The sequence below is a fragment of the Pan troglodytes genome, chromosome 13 (assembly GCF_028858775.2).
Source record: "Pan troglodytes isolate AG18354 chromosome 13, NHGRI_mPanTro3-v2.0_pri, whole genome shotgun sequence".
NCBI classification, from domain to species: Eukaryota; Metazoa; Chordata; class Mammalia; order Primates; family Hominidae; genus Pan; species Pan troglodytes.
Genome location: NC_072411.2, coordinates 97,808,270 through 97,828,925, shown reverse-complemented (window position 1 = coordinate 97,828,925; position 20,656 = coordinate 97,808,270). Strand labels below are relative to the sequence as shown.

Sequence of the window (20,656 nt, the reverse complement as noted above, 5' to 3'; positions counted from 1 at the left end):
GATGTCCTAAGCAAATATGCAATAGAAAAAAAAAAAAAAAATATATATATATATATATATGTATGTTATTTTTGAGATGGAGTCTTGCTCTGTCGCCCAGGCTGGAGTACAGTGTCAAGATCTCGGCTCACTGCAAGCTCTGCCTCCTGGGTTCACGCTGTTCTCCTGCCTCAGCCTCCCGAGTAGCTGGGACTACAGGCGCCGGCCACCACACCTGGCTAATTTTTTTGTATTTTTAGTAGAGACAGGGTTTCACTGTGTTAGCCAGGATGGTCTCGATGTCCTGACCTCATGATCCGCCCACCTCGGCCTCCCAAAATGCTGGGATTACAGGCATGAGCCACTGTGCCCGGCCTGGCAGAAATATTTGAAAAGAAAAAGTTTCAACCTATGAAACTTATTTGTATCCTAATTTAAGCCGTAACACTATAATCCAAATACCTTAAGACAATGGGGAATTATATTTTCTGCCTTGATACTTGACAAAACTGAATTATTAATTTTTTAAGATGCGTCAATTTTTAAACAGTTCTTATCTCCAAGAGATACTTGCAGCTGAAGTTTTATGATGTCTAGGATTTGTTTATAAATAATCCAGGTTAGATAAGGAATGGATGAAACTAGATTGGCCGAATTTACAATGCCTAAAGCAGGATGATTGGTAGTTATATCAAGTACCAATTATATACTATTCTCTTTATTTTGAGAAAGCCTTGAAAATTTCTACAACAAAAAGTTAAATTATAAGAAGAAATACAGGCAAATATAAAAACAAGTGGAAGGTCAGGTACAGTGGCTCATTCCTGTAATCCTAGCACTTTGGGAGTCTGAGGTGGGAGGATTGGTTGAGCCCAGGAGTTTGAGACCAGTCTGGGCAATGTAGCAAGACCCCATCTCTGAAAAAAAAAAAAATTAGCTGAGCCTGGTGGTCCATGCCTGTAGTTCCACCTATGTGAGGTTGAGGTGGGAGGATTGCCTGAGCCTGGAGGTTGAGGCTACAGTGAACTGTGATCACACCACTGCACTCCAGCCTGGGAGACACAGCTAGACGCTGTCTCAAAAAATAAAATAAAATAGGCTGGAGGCAGTAGTTCACACCTGTAATCCCAGCATTTTGGGAGGCTGGGGTGGGTGGATTGCTTGAGCTCAGGAGTTTAAGAGCAGCCTGGGCAACATGATGAAGCCCTGTCTTTACCAAAAACACAAAAAATTAGCTGGGTGTGATGGTACCCACCTGTAGTCCCAGCTACCCAGGAGGCTGAGGTGGGAAGATGGCCTGAGCCCAGGAGGTGGAGGTTGCAGTGAGCTGAGATTGTGCCACACTGCACTCCAGCCTGGGCAACAGAGTGAGACCCCATCTCAAATAAATTAATTAATTAAATAAGAACAAGTTGAAAACTGGGGGAAATATTTGCTAAAACAATGTTTAAAAAAACAGATAAAGTTTTTAAATTAGCACATGTGGCAATGAGTGCTGGTTGTTCCTGCCATCCACTCACCTTTCTCTTCAGTATCAGCACCAGTGTGTTACATGGGCACATTGCATCCAGGGTAAAGAACTGTATTTTCTAACCTCTGTTGTGGTTATATATGGCCATATGACTATGGTTGGGTTTGGTCAAATTACTGTATTCTGGCCAACAAGACGAGAGTGGAAGTACCATTTGTGACTGCCAGGAAACACCCTTAAAGGATATTTCTTCTTTTTTTTTTCTGATGGTTGGAATGTGGATGTGGTATAAAAGGCCATATTGGCCAAAGAGATCAAAGCCATGTGCCAAAAATAGTAAAGCTGCAAGATGGCAGGATCTTGGATCCCTCACTATTTAGATACACCATCCTTTCAGCCTTGAGCTGACTATCTTGGGCTCTCCTGTACATGAGACATAAATTTCTCCCTGTTGTTGCTATTATTTTGGGTTTTCTGACGGTTGTCACTGAACCTAATTGTAAATAATATATCCTACAATGAAAAGATGGTCAAGTATGTTAGTATACAGTTTCCAGAAAAAAATATATAGTTAACCAAAGAACAGCTAAAAACACCCTGCCAAAAATAAAAATTTTAACAGTATTTTTTACCTATCAAATAATAAAAGTCACAGATACATTATTGAATGCTGACAGTATGGTATAGTGGTTAAGAGAGCGACGAAGGAGCCAGACAGCCAGGTTCATGTCCCTGCTTTGCTTTGTCATTTACTAGCTGATTTAACTGAAAAATTTATTTTGATTTATTTTGATTGCCTGTCCTATTTCATCTGCAAAACATACTTTTTACAGTTATGAGGATGACAAGAAAATACAGTGCCAGCATGGTGTCCAGCATTTGTAAATACAGTGATATTTTGTAAAAATAGGTCTAAAAACAAATGACAAAATGAGTGCTCATTGCAACTCTGAAATCTCTACAGCTTTTCAGGAAAGTAACTTGGAATATAAATAGCTTTTAAAATGTTAATAACTGTTGACCATTAATTCTACTTCTAGGGCTCCAGCCTGATTAAGTAATTAGAGATGAACACAAAGGTTCATTCATAAAGATGTTCACTGTGGCATTATTAATAATAGTATAAAAGTAGAAGCAATCTAAACAACAGGAAATTAACATATTTAATACATTATGATGCATTCATATTATTTAACCATGAAAAATAATCATTTTATGCAAGTAGAAAATAAAAATGAGTTTAAAAATAATCTGACAGGCTGTTGGCTGAGATCTCAGCAACGGAGCAAATCACCAAGAAGACAATTTTAGGAATTCATTTAGCCAGGAGTAACCTGTGGGAAGGAGAAAATATGTCTGCACTTTCATGGCAATTGAGATCCAAATACCTGTCACCCCAGCACCCTGAGCCCCTTCCTTCCCATCCAGATTGTACACCCATCCTTTGAGGGACTTCTACAAAATGCCATCATCCAAATTTGGCCATGATAGCATCCCAAACACCGAAATGTAAGACTTTAACTCAGCAAAGATATCAATAGCCTTAACAATGTCACTGATCTTTGATCCAGGGATTCCTGTTCTAGAATGCTATCAGAGGAAAATATTCTGAAATGCAGTTTTTTTTTATACAGTGTTTGTTATAATATTCAGAACGAGAAACAATCCAAATATCTAATAATTGAATACTGGTTTAAAAAAGAGAACACTAATATGATACACTATTATGCAGTGATTAAAAGCATGCTTATTAGAGTTTTCAATAACATGGGGAAACATTTATGCTGTTAAGTCAAAAAAATAATTAGCATGCAAAATTCAATGTGTTGTTTAGTCTCAGCTATGTGTGGAGAAAGATAAATAACACTAGAGAGATAATAATTTATTCAACAGTTATACTATATGTAGTTTGTGTCATTTTTCTTTTTTTTTTCCTTATTTATGTTTGAGACAGGATATTGCTCTGTGGCCCAAGCTGGAGGGCAGTAGCTTGATCATGGCTCACTGCAGCCTTGACCTCCCAGGCTCATACAATCCTCCCAGCTCAGCCTCCCAAGTAGCTGCCACCTGGCTAATTCTTGTGTTTTCTTTGTAGAGACAGGATCTCGCCATGTTGCCTAGGCTGGTCTTGAACTCCTGGACTCAAGCAATCCTCCTGCCTCGTCCTCTCAAAGTGCTGGAATTACAGGCATGAGCCACTGTGCCTGGCCTTTGTGTCATTTTTCTATCAATCTATATACTGTATGAGTCAATTATTAAAATATTAGGGAGAAGTAGAGAGAGTAATTAAGCAAATCTAATTAGGAGCAGTTTTCCATTTCTTATTTATACCTTTCTTCCGGTACTTTGCAGATGTTCTACAATAAGCATTTTTAATAATTAAAAATACGGTAACAATTTAAATAACTACAACTGGAAATGCCTTTTCTCTGGTGTCTCAGATGGATAAACTTCACTGCCATAATACCTGGGCGCCTGGTGAACCCCAGGCCAGGCAGCATGCACCCAGCAGGACTATGACTCAGGAGAAGGGAAGCAGGCAGGATGACTAGGTAGACCCACCACTTAAGTCCTTCCCACAGAATGTAGCTATTTTTATGGCATTAACGAAAATAATTTTGTAGGTATCTAGGAACAGAATTTATCTATAAGGCTGAAAGAACTTGGAGGGTTGAATATTTATAGTCAATATTTAAAATAACATGAAATCTTTTCTGATTTTACTCCAGTGTTGCTAGAAAATGTTGGCGAAGAACTAGATCCTATTTTGGAACCTCTTCTACTAAAACAAACCTTTAAGCAGGGTGGGAGTACATGTATCCGGCTTGGGGACTCCACAATTGAATATGCACCTGACTTCCGCTTCTATATTACTACCAAGTTAAGAAATCCTCATTATCTTCCTGAAACATCAGTAAAGGCCAGTATATAAAATGAATGTTTCTTTATCAGATTTTGTAATTAGTGAGTATATATTCCTTCTGAGTCATAAGAAGAACAAGTCTTCCTAAGAAAATGGATTTTGCTTTATTTTGATATTTCCTGAAATTATTGCTATAATAATTTCCAAATGTTGTGTTGGTGAGTACATGTAAGTAATAAAGGAAACTTCAGCATGCTGTGAAAAAAGGTCATCAGAATCAAATTTCTACAATTGATATGATTCTTAGATTTTCATTGTTAAAAATAGAAGATATATGCCCACATTCTTTCTTTGTAATAAATGATGATATGCTAATTATTGAAATTGAAATTCAGAAACAGAACTCCATTCTTCTTTCTCAGACTAAGGTTGCTGCTGTCTGATTTTATGTAATTACTTAAAAGAACTGTTTTCAATCACTTCTTTTAGAATACTAAAAATTCCTTTAAAGAGTAAATTGAGCTTAAAGTTTTTTAGTCAGTGACTAAAATGTCCTGAGATGTTGATCTGCAGCTGAGCTCCTAGGTTTATGGGCTACACCTTATTCTGTTTTTAGTCCTACTTCTTAGCCTCGGTTGGCATTCATTAAATGTTTGTGGAGTGAGTGAATGAGTGAGTGAAGGATTGCTTTCATTTACAGAGGCAAGCAGGAGAAGACATTAAGAAGCTTATTTAGATTTTGAAAGTTATATAGAGAGGCAAGAGTTATATAGTGAATTCAAATACTTGCCTTTATTGGAAATATTTAAATTAACATAGGCATCTCTCTGCAGAGAGGCAGAGAAAAGATCGAGATGGTGTAATTTATTCCCTCCAAGATGAATAAACATGATCCCTGCTCTCCAGAGGTCTATCTTATAAATAATGTGTATGCAAAGTGACCGAATTGTGTGACTAGGAAGACACAGCGGAGCTGCAATGTGTCCTGGGAGCTCAGAGTTCAGGATATACTTAGGGTGGACATTCAGGGATGTCAGGAAGACTAGGGGAAAATGGAGTGACCCTTGAACTTAATTTTAAAAACAGAATGTTAAAACATGGAAATTCTTGGCTATTTTTAATTAATTAAAATCCAATATTATTTAAACACTTTCAGATGTCTACTATGTATTTACCTGCTAGGGAAGGGAATATCCAGTAGTAGTTAAGGCCATAGATTCGGGTGCTACTTGCCAGGTGTGCGATTTGGGACATTTCATGTAACCTCTCTGTGCCTCAATTCTCTCATCTGTCAAATGAGAATAACAAAAGTATCTATCTCATAGAGTGATGTGAATTAAATAAATTAATCTGCATAAGATGCTTAGAATAAAGCCAATAGATAGTATTACTATGAGTGTTACTTATTAGCAATATTATTTAACATTTAAATATAAGTGAAAAGAAGGAAGCAAAAAGGAAATGATAAAATCCCAGAGCTGTGTTAGAGACAAATGTTTAAGTAAATGACATGGAAAACCTTTTTTACTGTTCAGTAAAATACGTGGAACTATCGCACATAACATAAACAATTTTTAGTTCACTAATAACTGGTTATGGTAGGAGTCATAAAGTGCTGTGGGGAGGAAACTGACCTATGATTCAGTATCAAAACCCTTAAGATCCCTAGTGTGTCTTATTGCTTTATTATTTTTAATTGCTGGGATTGATTAAACAGGGATTAGAAAACATAGTGAGGCAGTTACTTGCTTTCATTTACAAATTATAATACTTCCTCTGGATCCCACTTTTAGGATCTTTTATGTACCTTTTGCTTTCAAAAGCACCCAAGGGATGGTGTCGTGCTGGTATAATCCTTTTGAGTCTAAATGAAAATAAAATTATGAAACCATAGTTTATGTTCTTAAATGTTTATTTGAGAATAAATGGCTTGATTTGAAAAGTCTTGATGTGAAAGGACCCAACATTAATGTAATATGAATGGATACCTCCTTGTGTCTGAATACAGTGAAGTAAAAGTTGCAAAACCTGCATTTTGCTACCACTGTGCCTATGGTTTTTGGATTAAAGCAAATGTAGCCTGTGGACTTGGTTTCTCATGCCAATAGGGAAAATATCTTCAAAGCTTTATACTTTTTCCATGAATAAATGGCAAAGCAGTAGAGAATTACATAACGTTTAATGAGTTTTCCAAATTGCTCAATTTTAAAAATTGCTTATCTCATATAAATTTATGATTATATCTATGTAGTCTATAGTTAGTGGCCTCCATGGTCTGCCATGGGACAAGTGGGGGAAAAGTTTTTAACCCAGATAATACCCCACTGAGGAGGTGCCTAGGTGTGGGCGGAAGGAGGGAATCATCTTCCTAGGGGTTTTGCAAGAAGCTGTTTTACACTTATTGGCCACAGGCAGGACATTTTCTTACAAAAATAAAATTACTCTGTCCCTGCAGAGGAAATATTTTCTTATAAGTAAAAGCAGGGAAACACGATATCTCCCACCCAGTAGCAGGAGCTGGGAATACAGAGATGTGGAGGCTAAAGCAACTCCATCTTGGATGCTAATCCACCAAGTTGGCTTCTGATTTACCTCTGTTCCGGGAAAGGTCTAAGATTTCCAGTTTATCTACTGTGCCTCCTGTAAGAGCAGGTACTTACCATACGTTCTGCTCTTCGGTCAAACAATCTTCAATTATTCTACACATCTCTTCTAAATCGTTTCTCCTATGGTATATGAGCCCTGGGTCTTGTGGGTAATGGCACAGGGATCCACCGACTTGTCTCCCTGCCACCCAGGACACAGACATGGCTTATGTTTGTTAAGTCCCTATTAGATGTTTCTTTCTAAGAAGTTAGATATGTCAGCCTCTTTCTTCAGCCTCAGCTTCTGCTGATTTCAGGGGTAGGTTTGCATAGACCTGCCCACCAGGAAACATCAGATGAAAAGACAAAAACCAAAAGTAGAGAGAACAGCAACCTCAGTAACAGCATTACCTATTTTTAGTCTGTAAAAAAGGAAAACCTTTGAGCCTTGGCAATGCAAACAATTTATAAATCAGGCAAAACCTCCAAAGGTGCTTTAAAAAAGTCATTAAGATTAGAAAAATAACATTTTTGACTCTTCTTCTTCTTCTTTTTTTTTTTTTTTTTTTTTTTTTTTTACCTTCCCACCAGTTGGGTAAAACACTGCTTGTCTTTAGGAGGGAGAGTGATGGCTCCTTCTATAGTTGTGCAGTCTGTACATAAAACAAAGGTGGAGTTGAAGAGGGCTGAAATCTAGCCCCAAGTTGCTTAGGCATTGGCCTGGTGCGGGGCTGATTCTGCATGCAGACAACATCTTTTTCTAATCCACACAAGGTACTTCATAGACTAGCAGAGCCTTGAGAGGAATAAAACATAAAAACAAGAACAACGCTTTTGCTTTGCAAATAAATCTTTTGAATAAGCTGCCTGTATTGGGTTTGGTTGATTATAACCTGCTACATGTAGGTAGTTTGCCCATGGGGTTGTTTCTTCTCTCCTAGTTTACATGTTTTATAATTCGAATTAAAATTCTTATTTAAAAAAACCCTCAGATTTTGGTATGCCAAAATGGCATTTTTTAGCTGCTACAATTTAGGTTAAGTTGTGATCGAAAATGTGTTTAAAAGTTTTGGACAAAATTGTCACTAACATATAGAATGCAGTGGTGTTATCTGGGTTTGGGAAAGTACTTTCTATTAAGGAACCTCCTTTCATTAGGGAAATGATGAAATCAGGAGCAAACACTGAGTCACCTCTGATGATTTGTGGTAGTTGCTGAAATTTTTGTAGCATTTTCAAGGGTAAAAAAACAAGTATTTCTTTTTTTTTTTTAATTTTACTTTAAGTTCTGGGATACATGTGCAGAGCGTGCAGGTTTGTTACATAGGTATACATATACTATGATGGTTTTCTGCACCTATCAACTCGTCATCTAGGTTTTAAGCCCCATATGCATTAGGTATTTGTCCTAACGCTCTCCCTCCCCTTGCCTCATACCCCCCAACAGGCCCCAGTGTGTGATGTCCCCCTCCCTGTGTCCATGTATTCTCATTGTTCAACTCCCACTTACGAGTGAGAACATGCGGTGTTTGGTTTTCTGTTCCTGTGTTAAAAAACAAGTATTTCTAATATTGCCGACTGCACACATTGAATTCTGATACATGTGGTAGAAAATGTTTGCCTTCAATTATAGGTAGTAGACGAAGAGTGCTCCTTGGGTCATACCTGCACACTCTCCAGTGGTAGAATAGATTCCTCTAAACGTGCTTTGCCTTTCTCTGCTGCTTTGTCTATGCTGTTTTGTTTGCCAAGAGCAATTGTTCTCAATCCTGGCTGAACATTGAAGTCACCTGGAGAGCTTTTAAAACTCCAAATACTCAGGCCACACTCTAGACCAATTAAACCAAACTATCTGGACATAAGACCCAGACACTACTGGTTTTTAAATTTCACAGTAGATTCCAATCAGCATCCAAGGTTGAAACTTTCTGCCCTGTAGAATGTTGCCCTCTTCTTTCTCTTGACTAACTGCTGATCACGCTTAAGTTTTAGCTCAGGTGTCCTTTGCTTGGGGGAAGTCCTTTTTGCCTCCCTGAGCTGGGTTGGGTGCCCTCTGTGCTCCTGTAGCATTGCAAGCTGTCCACTCTCAGAGTCCTTATCCCAATGTATGTTCTTTGTTCCTCTGTTTGCTCAACTAGATGAAAACTTTTCGAGGGCAGGGACCAGACTGTATCTTACTCTTCTTTATATCATAGAGCCTGATTCATGGTAGCTATTATTTTATATAAAATGCCTTTGGGAAGAATCATCAAGTGACTAAAATTTTAGGAAATAGAAGTAGCAGAGAGCAACTCTATGAACAGGGAATGTGGGCATTCTGATTGTTCATTCAATAAGTTTGTAGGGAGCATGACTTTCTGCTGAACAATACAACCATGAAGTCAAATAAGAGACGACCCCTGTGCTAAAGTTACTTTCATTCTGGTCTGGGAGAGAGGTGTATATGCCCATGATTGCATACAGTGTAATGTGTGCTGTAATGAGTTAAGACCCCTATGAGGAAGTGCAGAAAGTAGCTTGGGGTAGTGATTTGGGTAGAACACATTGTATGGGAAAGTGTCCAAGAGGAGCTGACACTTGATCTGCACACTGACAGATGAATAGGAGCTAATCTGGTGGATAACAAGGGGAAGGGCGTAGAGCAAACACTGAAGCACATGGAGGCATTTCATAGATAGCGTGTATGGGATTCCACAATCAGTTCCTTGCAGGAAAATGAAAGGCATGTGAATGGGAGTAGTGGGAGGTGATGCTTAAGACATAGGTGCAATGTATACAACTGTTATGTATCCATAAAAATTAAAATTAAAAAGATTGGTGATACATGGTGATAATAAAGAGCCATCTTTATTATTAAAAAAAGACATAGATGTGATTCAAGACATTAGGTCAGGCAGACTGCAGTATACATGAAAAAAAAAAGTGAGGATTTCAAATGAAGCCAAGGTCAAGACAGTGTTTATTGACTTATGGGTTCATTGGTGACCAGAGCCAGGAAGTTACTATGGTTTATAGCAGTGTGTGTGGATGAGTGTGCAGAGGCAGGGCAGGGAGCAGATTGTAAAGGGCTGTATCATGAAGTGAAGTGGAGGCAGAAAATATATATAAATAACATTTTCAATAAGTGTCGTTTCGAAAGCCCAAAGAGAGGTTATTCCATAGCTGGAAAGGATTGTGGGAGCAATAGAATGATTTGTTTGTTGTTTGCTTTTTTTAAAAAAAGAGTCCTCAGCATGTTTGCATGCTTATGGGAAAGAAACAGGAGATGTGGGCAATGAAGAGATACCTGCCTGTAAGAGCAATTAGGTCCCCAGATGAAGCAGGTGTTAGCAGACAGTCTTGATGGACACCATGAAAATGTAAATTCCTTAGTTCACAATAGTGGCTGATTATCAGATTGTAAAAATACTTCACTCATGACAAGTAACTACAGTGTTCCCTTTTCTCTTATCTCACTTTGTAAGATTTCCTTTACTTTTGACACCACTAGAATCCTTAAAATGTAAATCAGCTGGTCCAACTATTATGATTCTAGAGCCAGGCTTTGAACCATATATTATACCATGGCTGCTCTGATCAACTGAAATGAAAGATAGCTTCCAACCTGATTCTAATGAATTTTGCTGTTAAAGAGTTCTCAGAAATTGGACTAGTTTGAAATGAGAATAAGTTGATCACCAAACAAACCCTTTGAGGTATTAGATTTTTGACTATGAGAAACTGAGGTGGGTTTTAAATCCAACAATCATATTTGCCTATGTCGTTAATCATAGTCTCTACAAATTACACCTTCACAAGTACTACCATATATAGTAAATGGAGTCTATTTTAAGGTCAGAACTTGACACATAAAAGCAGAGACTTTTTAACAGAAATAATGATGTAATTTTTGTATATTTTTTCATTTATAGGTAACATTATTAAACTTCATGATAACCCCTGAGGGAATGCAAGATCAGCTTCTGGGAATTGTGGTGGCACAAGAAAGGCCAGATCTTGAAGAAGAAAAGCAAGCCTTGATATTACAAGGAGCTGAAAATAAAAGGTTTTAAATGTCATAAACAGAACTATTCTTATTTGTTTCTAGATCACTAGAATGAATTAAAATACATTTTACAGATCTCTTTTGTTAGATTTAATAGGAATACTGCAAGGGAAAATATAACAGGAAAATATAAGGAATTATACCTCTATGTCAATTTAGAAAACTGCATTACTGAGTATATTTTTACATGCAAGTTCTTAGGCACTGGAAGAGCTAGAAGGCCTGCCAGAAGTCAGGGCAGGGTATTTTCAAATATTCCACAAAGTTTTAGCACAAGAGTTTTGGTATTCACTGTGTAACTGAGGTAACCTGTTTTTACTGGAGCATCGTATGAATGAATATGTTGCATCCCACTTTCTGCTCATAACATCTATATCATAGGTAGAAAGAGTAAAGCTGTATAAGTCATGTAACATTTCAGAAAATAAATGGAGTGCTACTTTCTATTCACTCTGAGCTGAGATCCTTGATGGCAGAGTAAATTGGCTTGCCGTATTTCTCTCTAGTTAGCCCATAAATGATCATTAAAAAGGGAACTGGAGCAGAAAGGCCCATCTTTGTGACATTTTACGAGATAAGAAATTAATTATAAGGCATCACCATTACAGATATTTGTCACAAAGTGATGCATTTCTTTAGGTTACAAGTTCTTTGTTTCTTATAAAAGAACATATACGTGAAATGATTTTAAATGACTTCTTTTTCTTCTAAGAAAATTTTGTTTTATTCCAGGCAGTTAAAAGAAATAGAAGACAAGATTTTAGAAGTTCTTTCATCTTCGGAAGGCAATATATTAGAAGATGAAACTGCTATTAAGATATTATCTTCCTCCAAGGCCTTGGCTAATGAGATTTCTCAGAAGCAGGAAGTAGCCGAAGAGACAGAGAAAAAGATTGACACCACCCGCATGGGCTATCGTCCTATTGCCATCCATTCTTCCATCCTATTTTTTTCTCTTGCTGATTTAGCCAACATTGAGCCCATGTACCAGTATTCACTGACCTGGTTTATTAACCTTTTCATCCTGTCTATTGAAAATTCAGAGAAATCAGAAATTTTGGCAAAAAGGTATGTAAAGGAAATACTAGTTAATATTAACTAATTAATGCATGAAATCAGAGAGTAATTTGTGACCTCCATTGTTGTCTCAGAGTGGTACAAGCATTACAGCCACTTACCTAAAATGAACTTGATTAATCATCGTATCAGAAGTAAATATGGGGGTTAGAAATTGAACAGATGTGTCCAAATTCAATCTGCCAAGAAACTGTTTACAGAGATCTAGAATTATAATGTAATTCTAGAAAGAGAAAACGTTTACCTTATTTTTCATCTGCAAAATATATTTATGAATGGAAGTGTAGAAAGAGTAGTTAATAATTTTTAAAATATGACTCCTGTACAAACTGGCATTCTAAAAGTTGCAAATTCACAGTTTAATATACACATCTGTAAAATTTGTCAAATGCTAGGGTAAAAAAATCCCAAACCTTGTTGCGATTATTTGTGGTAATAGATCTTCTTTTCTATTATTCTTATTTACATAAAATACTTTATATTACTGTTGGCTATTACAATAAGTAATGGAATTAAGACCTGACTTAAATCTACAAGAGAATTAAATTTCATTTGATTTTTAAAAATCAGTTAGATAATTTTCAGTTTGGTATTAAGACATGTTTTTGTTTTGTTTTGTTTTGTTTTGTTTTGTTTTGAGACGGAGGCTCATTCTGTCGCCCAGGCAGGAGTGCAGTGGCGCGATCTCGGCTCACGCAAACTCCGCCTCCCGGGTTCACACCATTCTCCTGCCTCAGCCTCCTGAGTAGCTGGGACTACAGGCACCCACCACCATGCCCGGCTAATTTTTAGTAGAGACAGGGTTTCACCATGTTAGCCAGGATGGTCTTGATCTCCTGACCTCATGATCCACCCGCCTCGGCCTCCCAAGTGCTGGGATTACAGGCGTGAGCCACCATGCCTGGCCAAGACATGTTTTTAATAGAGTTTAATGTGTAATTACTTTTTGAAAAAAGAAAGTAATTAATAACAACTTTTGCCTTTTATAACCTTCTTGATCAGTATGAACCTAAACACTTCAGTTTCTTGACTGTTCAGACCCACAAGGGAAACTCAATTTAATTTTTATCACTCACAGCTAAGAATTATTTTTAGAAATCCAAAATGTTAATCTCACTAAAATCTGAATTTAATTCCTTTATCATAGTAGAGGTCTAAAATTTTGAGTGTTCTTAGACTTAGCAATTTTTTGTTAGTAAGATTTATTATTTTACAATTTGAATATGAGACTAATAAAGGTGTGAGTCTGACACTTTGAGCTTGGCCAAAAATATATATAGATATATAGATATCTGCCATTGAGAAAGAGAGGGAGTAGGTAATTTTTTTTGGAAGAAATGCACTGCGTAATGATAGAGTTTATTCACCTTTATGATATTTGAAAATGTTTAGTTTATTTCTTCCAGTTCTGAAATTTTCAAGTTTAGCAAGGATTACAGAAATAAAACAAAATTTTAAGTGATCTTTCTTAGAAAAGTTCCCAGCTATTTGCATTATAAGTTAGTTAATTAAACATGCATGTCTGGTTTTCATACTAGATTCTGAGTTCCATGAGACAAGAATTAAAAAAAAAAAAATATCCCCAGCCTGGGCACAGTGGCTCACACCTGTAATCCCAGCACTTTGGGAGGCCAAGATGAGCAGCTTGCATGAGTCCAGGAGTTTGAGACCAGCCTGGACAACATGGCAAAACCCCATCTCTACAAAAAATACAAAAATTTAGCTGGGCACGGTGGTGTGGGCTTGTAGTCCCAGCTACTGGGGAGGCTGAGGTGGGAGGATTACTTGAGCCCAGGAGGTTGAGGCCGCAGTGAGTCGTGATTGTGCCACCACACTTCAGCCTGGGCAGTGGGAGTGAGACCCCATCTCCAAAAGAAAAAAAAAAATTATTCCCAGTAGTTACAACAGTGCTAATCACATTATAGCCACACAATAAATAATGCTCTGCTTTTCACTACTGGTCTTAATTTCTACCTTGCTTATAACAATAACCACTAGAATGTTAATCTGTTAATTAGCTTAAAATCAAGGTATTTTCTGGAGTCTAGAGAAGAAAATTTCTTTGGTCTGCCATTTAAAGACATTTTTCATATAAGCTTTAAAAATTAAAACAATTCTATGCTTTGAAAATAATGATGGGTCCTTTATTGTCTCCTATTATATCAAGTTAGAACTCATCCAAGGTATGGAATTTGTTTCTTCATTACTGTGCTTTTGTCCCTTAAGATATAAGGAAAAGCAAATCCTTTTTACCCAGATGTGTGATTTGGATGAAATTTAGAAAACAAAATGTGGCCTTTTCTTTTTAGTTGAACTTCTTTAATTTCAAAACAATTAAAAGCATATGTATGTCTGCCGTAATACTAAAAGTATAATTTTGGAACCAAAAGGTAAATAGAGAAAATAGATTTTAAAACTTTTATTGAAGTTATCAATACACATGAAGAAACGTGCAGAAATCAGAAGTATTTGCCCAGTGAATTCTCATAAGTGAGCAAACCTGTGTAACCAGCACCTAACTCAAGACACAGAACATTATCAACAGCCCAGAAGTGTCCCCTCCTGATCACTAACCCTCTCCCCCAAGGTGACCACTGTCCTGACTTCCAACACCACAGGTTAGTTTTTGCCAGTTTTAGAACTTCATATAAATAAAATCACACAGTGTCTGCTTTTTTGTGTCTGATATCTTGCACTCAACATCATGCTTGTGAAATTAATGCACATTGTTTTGTCTAGTGCAGTGTTTTACTTACTTATTTAATTGTTAGTTTTCTATTGTTGGGGAAGTATAATTAAAAACTACATCTTTTCCCAACCCAGAAACTCTCTCCTCAAAGACAGTAGAGAAAGAAAATAGTTTTATTGTTGAATAAACATTAAACGGAACATGACACATAATCAGAGACAATCACAAAGAGATTGCAAAGACAGAGAGGAATCTCACCCCCTTAATTATCGAAGCAGATAAACCCATTACATCACACTTAGTTCATCCTAACTTTACTTGGCAATTGAAGTGACCATCTGTGTTAGCAAATTGGCTTTATCCAGAGGAAAACCAAACTTTTCGTATCTGTATGACAGGAGGTAGTTTTGCAACTTGAAATAAGCTTAACTGAAGTTAGGCTCCTACCCTTCTGCAGCACTTTGGAGACAAGTGGGCTATCTCCCTTGATGTTTAGATTTCAAAGAAATGGCTTCTGGGTCTTTGAGAAAGACATTACTGGGTCATAAAACTGACAAAGGTCTGACTAGTTTTCAAAAGGGTTTATATTCAACGAGGGGAGAAAGTACCTATAATTTTAGGTTTTCTAAATTAAGAAAAAAAGGAGGGAAGGAAAATCTCTCTCCTTATTTTCAACATAAAGAATTGAGTCTCTTATTTTCAATTTTTACTTGTCCTAATACTGTAACACAAATCATTTATCCATTGTACTGTTGAGGATATTTGGGTAGCTTCCAACTTGGGGTTATTACGAAATTTTGCTTCCTTGAACATTCCTGTACATGGCTTTTGGTGCCGATATGTATCTGTCTTTGGTGGGTGTATATCCAGGAATGAAATTGATGACCACAGGGCATGGTTATATTCCCTTTTAGTAAATACTGCCAATAGTTTTCCAAAGCATTATACCAAGAGAGAAACTTTGATCAGTCCTATTTAATCTTTTTTTTGTTGTTAAAGTAAACTAAGAGTTTCCAATTAAGAAGCTAGCTCCCAAATCAGAAATTAAAAAGAGAATGAGTTCTCACAGAAATGATTTGTTTTTCTGCCAATCATTGATAGACATCAAATAACTGGTAGACTTCAGGCAGTTATTGGACGATAGTTCTACCAAAAGCATAGAAAACATGTGACTATTAACACTAGCCAAGCTGATTGTTTTAGAATCTTAATATTGGTCTAAAATTATTTCTCATTTCTTTTTATTTAGGGATATAAATGTATTTCATTCTTGTTTGTCTTCTGGTAGTGATTATTGTATGGTACCAAGAATGTATTATGTTATGACTCGTATGGTATATACTGTGCAATTGCCATAACTTGGATCATCTGTTATTTATAAGATTTTAATGCATTAGAATTTATGTAACAGAATAAATAACTTTATGTAGCAAGCAAAATAAAACAAAAATAACATAAATATAGAAACCAAATCTAACTAGGATATGGTTTTGTTAAATATCCTGGAAATAATCTGTTGCTGTACAAATATGCATGTATATGTAATTGTAACCACCCAATGGGTTCTTCCTGTCTGCCGCACATAGAAAATCAACCCACTGAGACCATGACATTGTGATAAAGAAAGAGTTTAACTGATGTGAGGCCAGCCACACCATGCTGAAGATGGAGTCATTACTCAAATTAATCTCCTGAAAATTCGGAGGCTAGGGCTTTTCAAGGATAGTTTGATGGGCAGGGCGTTAGGGAGGAGGGCATGCTGATCGATTGGAAACACAATCATAGGAACTCAGCAAGGAAAACAGTCTTCCCTGAGTCTGCTTCTGGGTAGGGACTGCCAGAGGAGTTGCTGGTCTAGGTGAGGCCATCCAATAGTCAGAAATGCAAAAGCCTGAAAAGACAGCCCAAAAGGTCAATCTTAGGTTCTACAATAGTGATGTTATTTACAGGAGTGATTGGGGAAGTTGCAAATCTTACCACCTCTGGAATCATGGCTAGTAAACTAAATTTCTTCCAAAGTTAGCTTCGCCCATGCCCAGGAATGAACCAAGACAGCCAGCCTATGAGGCCAGAAGCAAGATGGAGTCAGCTATTTCAGATTTCTCTTACTCTCATAATTTTGCAAAGGCAATTTGATAATTACGCACACAGTTTTTTTTTTCTTTCACTTCTATCAAGACCATTCTCTCATGTTATTAAGTATTCTTCTGAAACATAAGTTTTAGGAGTTGCACAATATACATACCATTGTATGAATGTACCATAATTTTTGTATTATAAGACTTTTGGCTGGGTGGGGTGGCTTACACCTGTAATCCCAGCACTCGGGGAGGCTGAGGCGGGCAGATTGCTTGAGCCCAAGGGTTCGATACCAGCCTGGGTGACATGGCAAAACCCTGTCTCTACAAAAAATGCAAAAATTAGCCTGGCGTGATGACATGCACTTGTAGTCCCAGCTACCTGGGAGGCTGAAGTGGGAGGACTGCTTGAGCCCGGGAGTTCTAGGTTACAATGAGTTATGATCATACCACTGCAATCCAGCTTTGATGACAGAGACCCTGTCAAACAAACAAACAAATAAAAACACTTCTAAGTGGTCTCCAGCTTTTGTATTGTAAGTAATGCTGCAGTAAATATAAGTGTCTGCATCTTTGATTATTTTCTTAGGCTGAAATCCCAAAATTAGGACAAAGGTGTTCACTTCTTGCAGATTCCTGATATAAATTCCTTTCCTGGAAGATTATTCAAACACACAACTCCATCAGAGGAATATGAATGATCCTATATCACTGTATCACTCACCAGCATTGAGAATGATAATTTTAATCTTCTTTTTCACCTTAAAAGGTTATTAAAATATCATATTATATGTCCATTTTTACTAGTGATTGAACCTGAACTTATAATATGATTAACCTTTATAATTTCCCTTCAATCTTTCTGTCTACAAGAAGAGACTTGTTTTAAAGTGCAGAAAATTTTGTTTTACTCTGAAAAGACCAAATGTGAGTCACCCTGTATTAATTGTATGGTACTGCTACAAGTGAGACAAATTCAATGCCATGCATGAAAAGACAACCTATTAGCATAATAATGGGGACAGAAATAGTATGTTTATTTTAAGTCTTCTAAGAATTCAACTGTATTTTAGCAACTATTGCCAAGGCTTTCTCTACAAAAACCTTTTTTTTGAAGTTCCCAATTAAAAATAAGATACATCAATTTGTTGTAATTCTCTTTATGGGAATGCTGCAGGGGATAAAATAGTTAAGAAAATAGGCACGTAAGGAAAAGTGGGAAAAAAAAAAAGCTAGGATGATTGACAGCTTAGAATATCAGTTAGGACATTGCCAAAATTAGCCAGGCATGGTGGTGCACACCCGTAGTCCCAGCTACTTGGGAGGCTGAGGCAGGAGGATGGCTTGAGCCAGGGAGGTGGAGGTTGCAGTGAGCCAAGATTGCATCACTGCACTCACTCCAACCTGGGTGACAGAGTGAGACCCTGTCTCAAATAAATAAATAGATAAATAATAAAAAGGAAATATTGTGATTATTCCTATTTTCATGTTTTGCCTCTAGCAAATAAAAATGGAGTTTGCCAAGTTTTGTGATTTCTTCAGCTTTTATGAATTTATAATGAGTAGCACAATACTAAATTTAATAAAGAAGCTACTAATTTTAGACTATTCATTTAATATACAATATAAAACATTTGAAATTATTTGTTATAAAGAGGTCAAATTTTACCCCCAGAAATGCTTTGTGGATAAAAACAGTCTGTAAACTTTTTAATCTAACAGATTAATATACCATCCACTAACTTTTTTCGAAGAGGAAGATTAAGTTTTAAAAAAAAAACTCAGTCCACAGTAAAATGCAATTGGACTGAAGTGTTTCTACATTGTGTAGCTCTCAAATTGGTACACCCAATTAATGAGGATTCTTGATTGATTGGGGGGTAATTGACCAGAAAGTTTATCAGAAGACCATACATGTAAGTTTCTTAAGAGCATTATCTTTAAAGTATATTTTTATTTATTTCCTTTATTTTCTGTTGACCCTTAGGCTTCAGATTCTCAAGGATCACTTTACTTATTCACTGTATGTTAATGTCTGCCGGTCACTCTTTGAAAAGGATAAGCTGCTCTTTTCCTTTTGTCTAACTGTAAATCTACTGCTGCATGAGCGGGCGGTCAGTACTGTTTTCATTTGTAAGAAAAAAACCCTTAATAACGCTGATTCATTAATTTATTAATTTGTATGGGAATATATATAAAAAGATTGTAAATAGTTAAGCAATAATACTGTTTGTTATAGTTAAGGCAAGATGTTATCAGGAGGATAAATTTCACAGAAGTGAGATATAAATTAAGCACAGATTTCATTATGTTACTATTAAATTTTTGTATGTTTTATTTTAAAATAAATTGATTAGATTTTCATACAGCTATGCATATGAATTTACTTAATATTGATACGTTTACACCAGGTAGTAGTGTAAATGTTTTTAAAGACTTGTGCAAATTACTGAAATCTGTGTAAAGTCACTATTTTATACACTTACGTGTTTAAGATTTATGGATATTATATGGTGATGTATTGGTTGAATTCTGAAGAAATAAATACTGTATTGCATTTCTTGCAAAAGTTGTGTATCAGTAACTCATTATACTTTATGGAAAATAGTCAAAAACATGGCACATTGATGGGTTTCTGCCTTTCTACAATTTCTAGAGCCAATAGGACTCTAGGCAGTCATTTTGGAAAACATGTATTCGAATAGAACTTATTCAGATTTTCACATTTAGACAAGTAATTCTGGAGGAAAATTGTCAAAAAGTAACTATTTGAAATGGAACTATTTTGAAAACTGGTTATCATGAGTATACTGGTTTCCTATGAATAAATATTGAGCTATAACACTAGCTATAGAATTTCATAGAGACCACATCTGAAACTTGGAAGTCAACACTCAACTCTTTTATAATGGTTGTAAGCTTACTAGTTTATGATGAACTCATTTCTGACTCTTCATGCTGCCTTGTTTTCCAAAGATTAATAAAGCTGAGTGGAGATTTCTGCTAACTGGTGGCATTGGACTGGATAATCCTTATGCCAACCCTTGTACATGGCTTCCTCAGAAATCCTGGGATGAAATATGTCGATTAGATGATTTGCCTGCCTTCAAAACCATTCGTAGAGAGTTTATGCGCTTAAAGGATGGATGGAAGAAAGTATATGATAGTTTGGTATGTTTTAACCCTCTCACTTATTCCAATGTTTTTAAATGGAGAAAAGAATGTTAAATATCTTTTCATAAAAGCAAGATTTAAATAAGCTTTAAACAACTGGTCACATGTTAGAATGCAAATTTTGATTTATGGTATCCCCCCTTCTAAGTCAGTGGTTCTGTTTGAACTTCCATTCAAACTCCTTGAAATGTATTAAGATGCAAGAATGCTGTGTGGTTCTTGAAAATATACTTGTTGAATTTCCATGCCAGATGTTTGTTCATTATCAATGTAGATTTTGGCAATCCTAATAGCAGATGAGTTAAAGTTTATGGAACAGCTGTTGTTTAGATTTTCTGAATGCAAGATACAAGCTGATAAAATTTTGTGTGTGTGTCATTTGAGAAAAGGAAAAAGCTTGTACAGTAGTTCTAAAACAACTTTCACGAGACCTTGTTTTACTAACCGGGGAGTATTATACTTGACACAGACATAATATTCACAGTTTCCCATCTGGGATATATAGCAATTGTTGCTTTCTCTCAATTTTTCTTTAACACAAGGGCTAATATTTTTCCAATTCCCAGTTAATTTTTTCTATTCCTTTGTTTCTACTCTCTTGACTTCCTGCTTTCTGTGAGTTTAATATGCAAGAGCTCTCCTAGGGAGAGGTTGGAGGAAAGAAAGCTAGATGTGCAGAGAGTATGTTTTGTTTG

General features: G+C 36.4%; 1 protein-coding gene across 10 annotated transcripts in view; it reads left to right on the top strand.

The window, feature by feature from the left end:
• DNAH7 (dynein axonemal heavy chain 7) overlaps positions 1 to 20,656 on the top strand; it is a 393,327-nt gene that overhangs the window by 304,740 nt on the left and 67,931 nt on the right. For all 10 annotated transcript variants that reach the window (XM_054679168.2, XM_054679169.2, XM_054679172.2 and 7 more), the window contains 5 exons: positions 4,180 to 4,370; positions 10,810 to 10,943; positions 11,676 to 12,011; positions 18,775 to 18,901; positions 19,764 to 19,958. In XM_054679168.2, the coding sequence (XP_054535143.1) occupies positions 4,180 to 4,370; positions 10,810 to 10,943; positions 11,676 to 12,011; positions 18,775 to 18,901; positions 19,764 to 19,958 (983 nt within the window). The remainder of the gene's footprint in view (positions 1 to 4,179; positions 4,371 to 10,809; positions 10,944 to 11,675; positions 12,012 to 18,774; positions 18,902 to 19,763; positions 19,959 to 20,656) is intronic.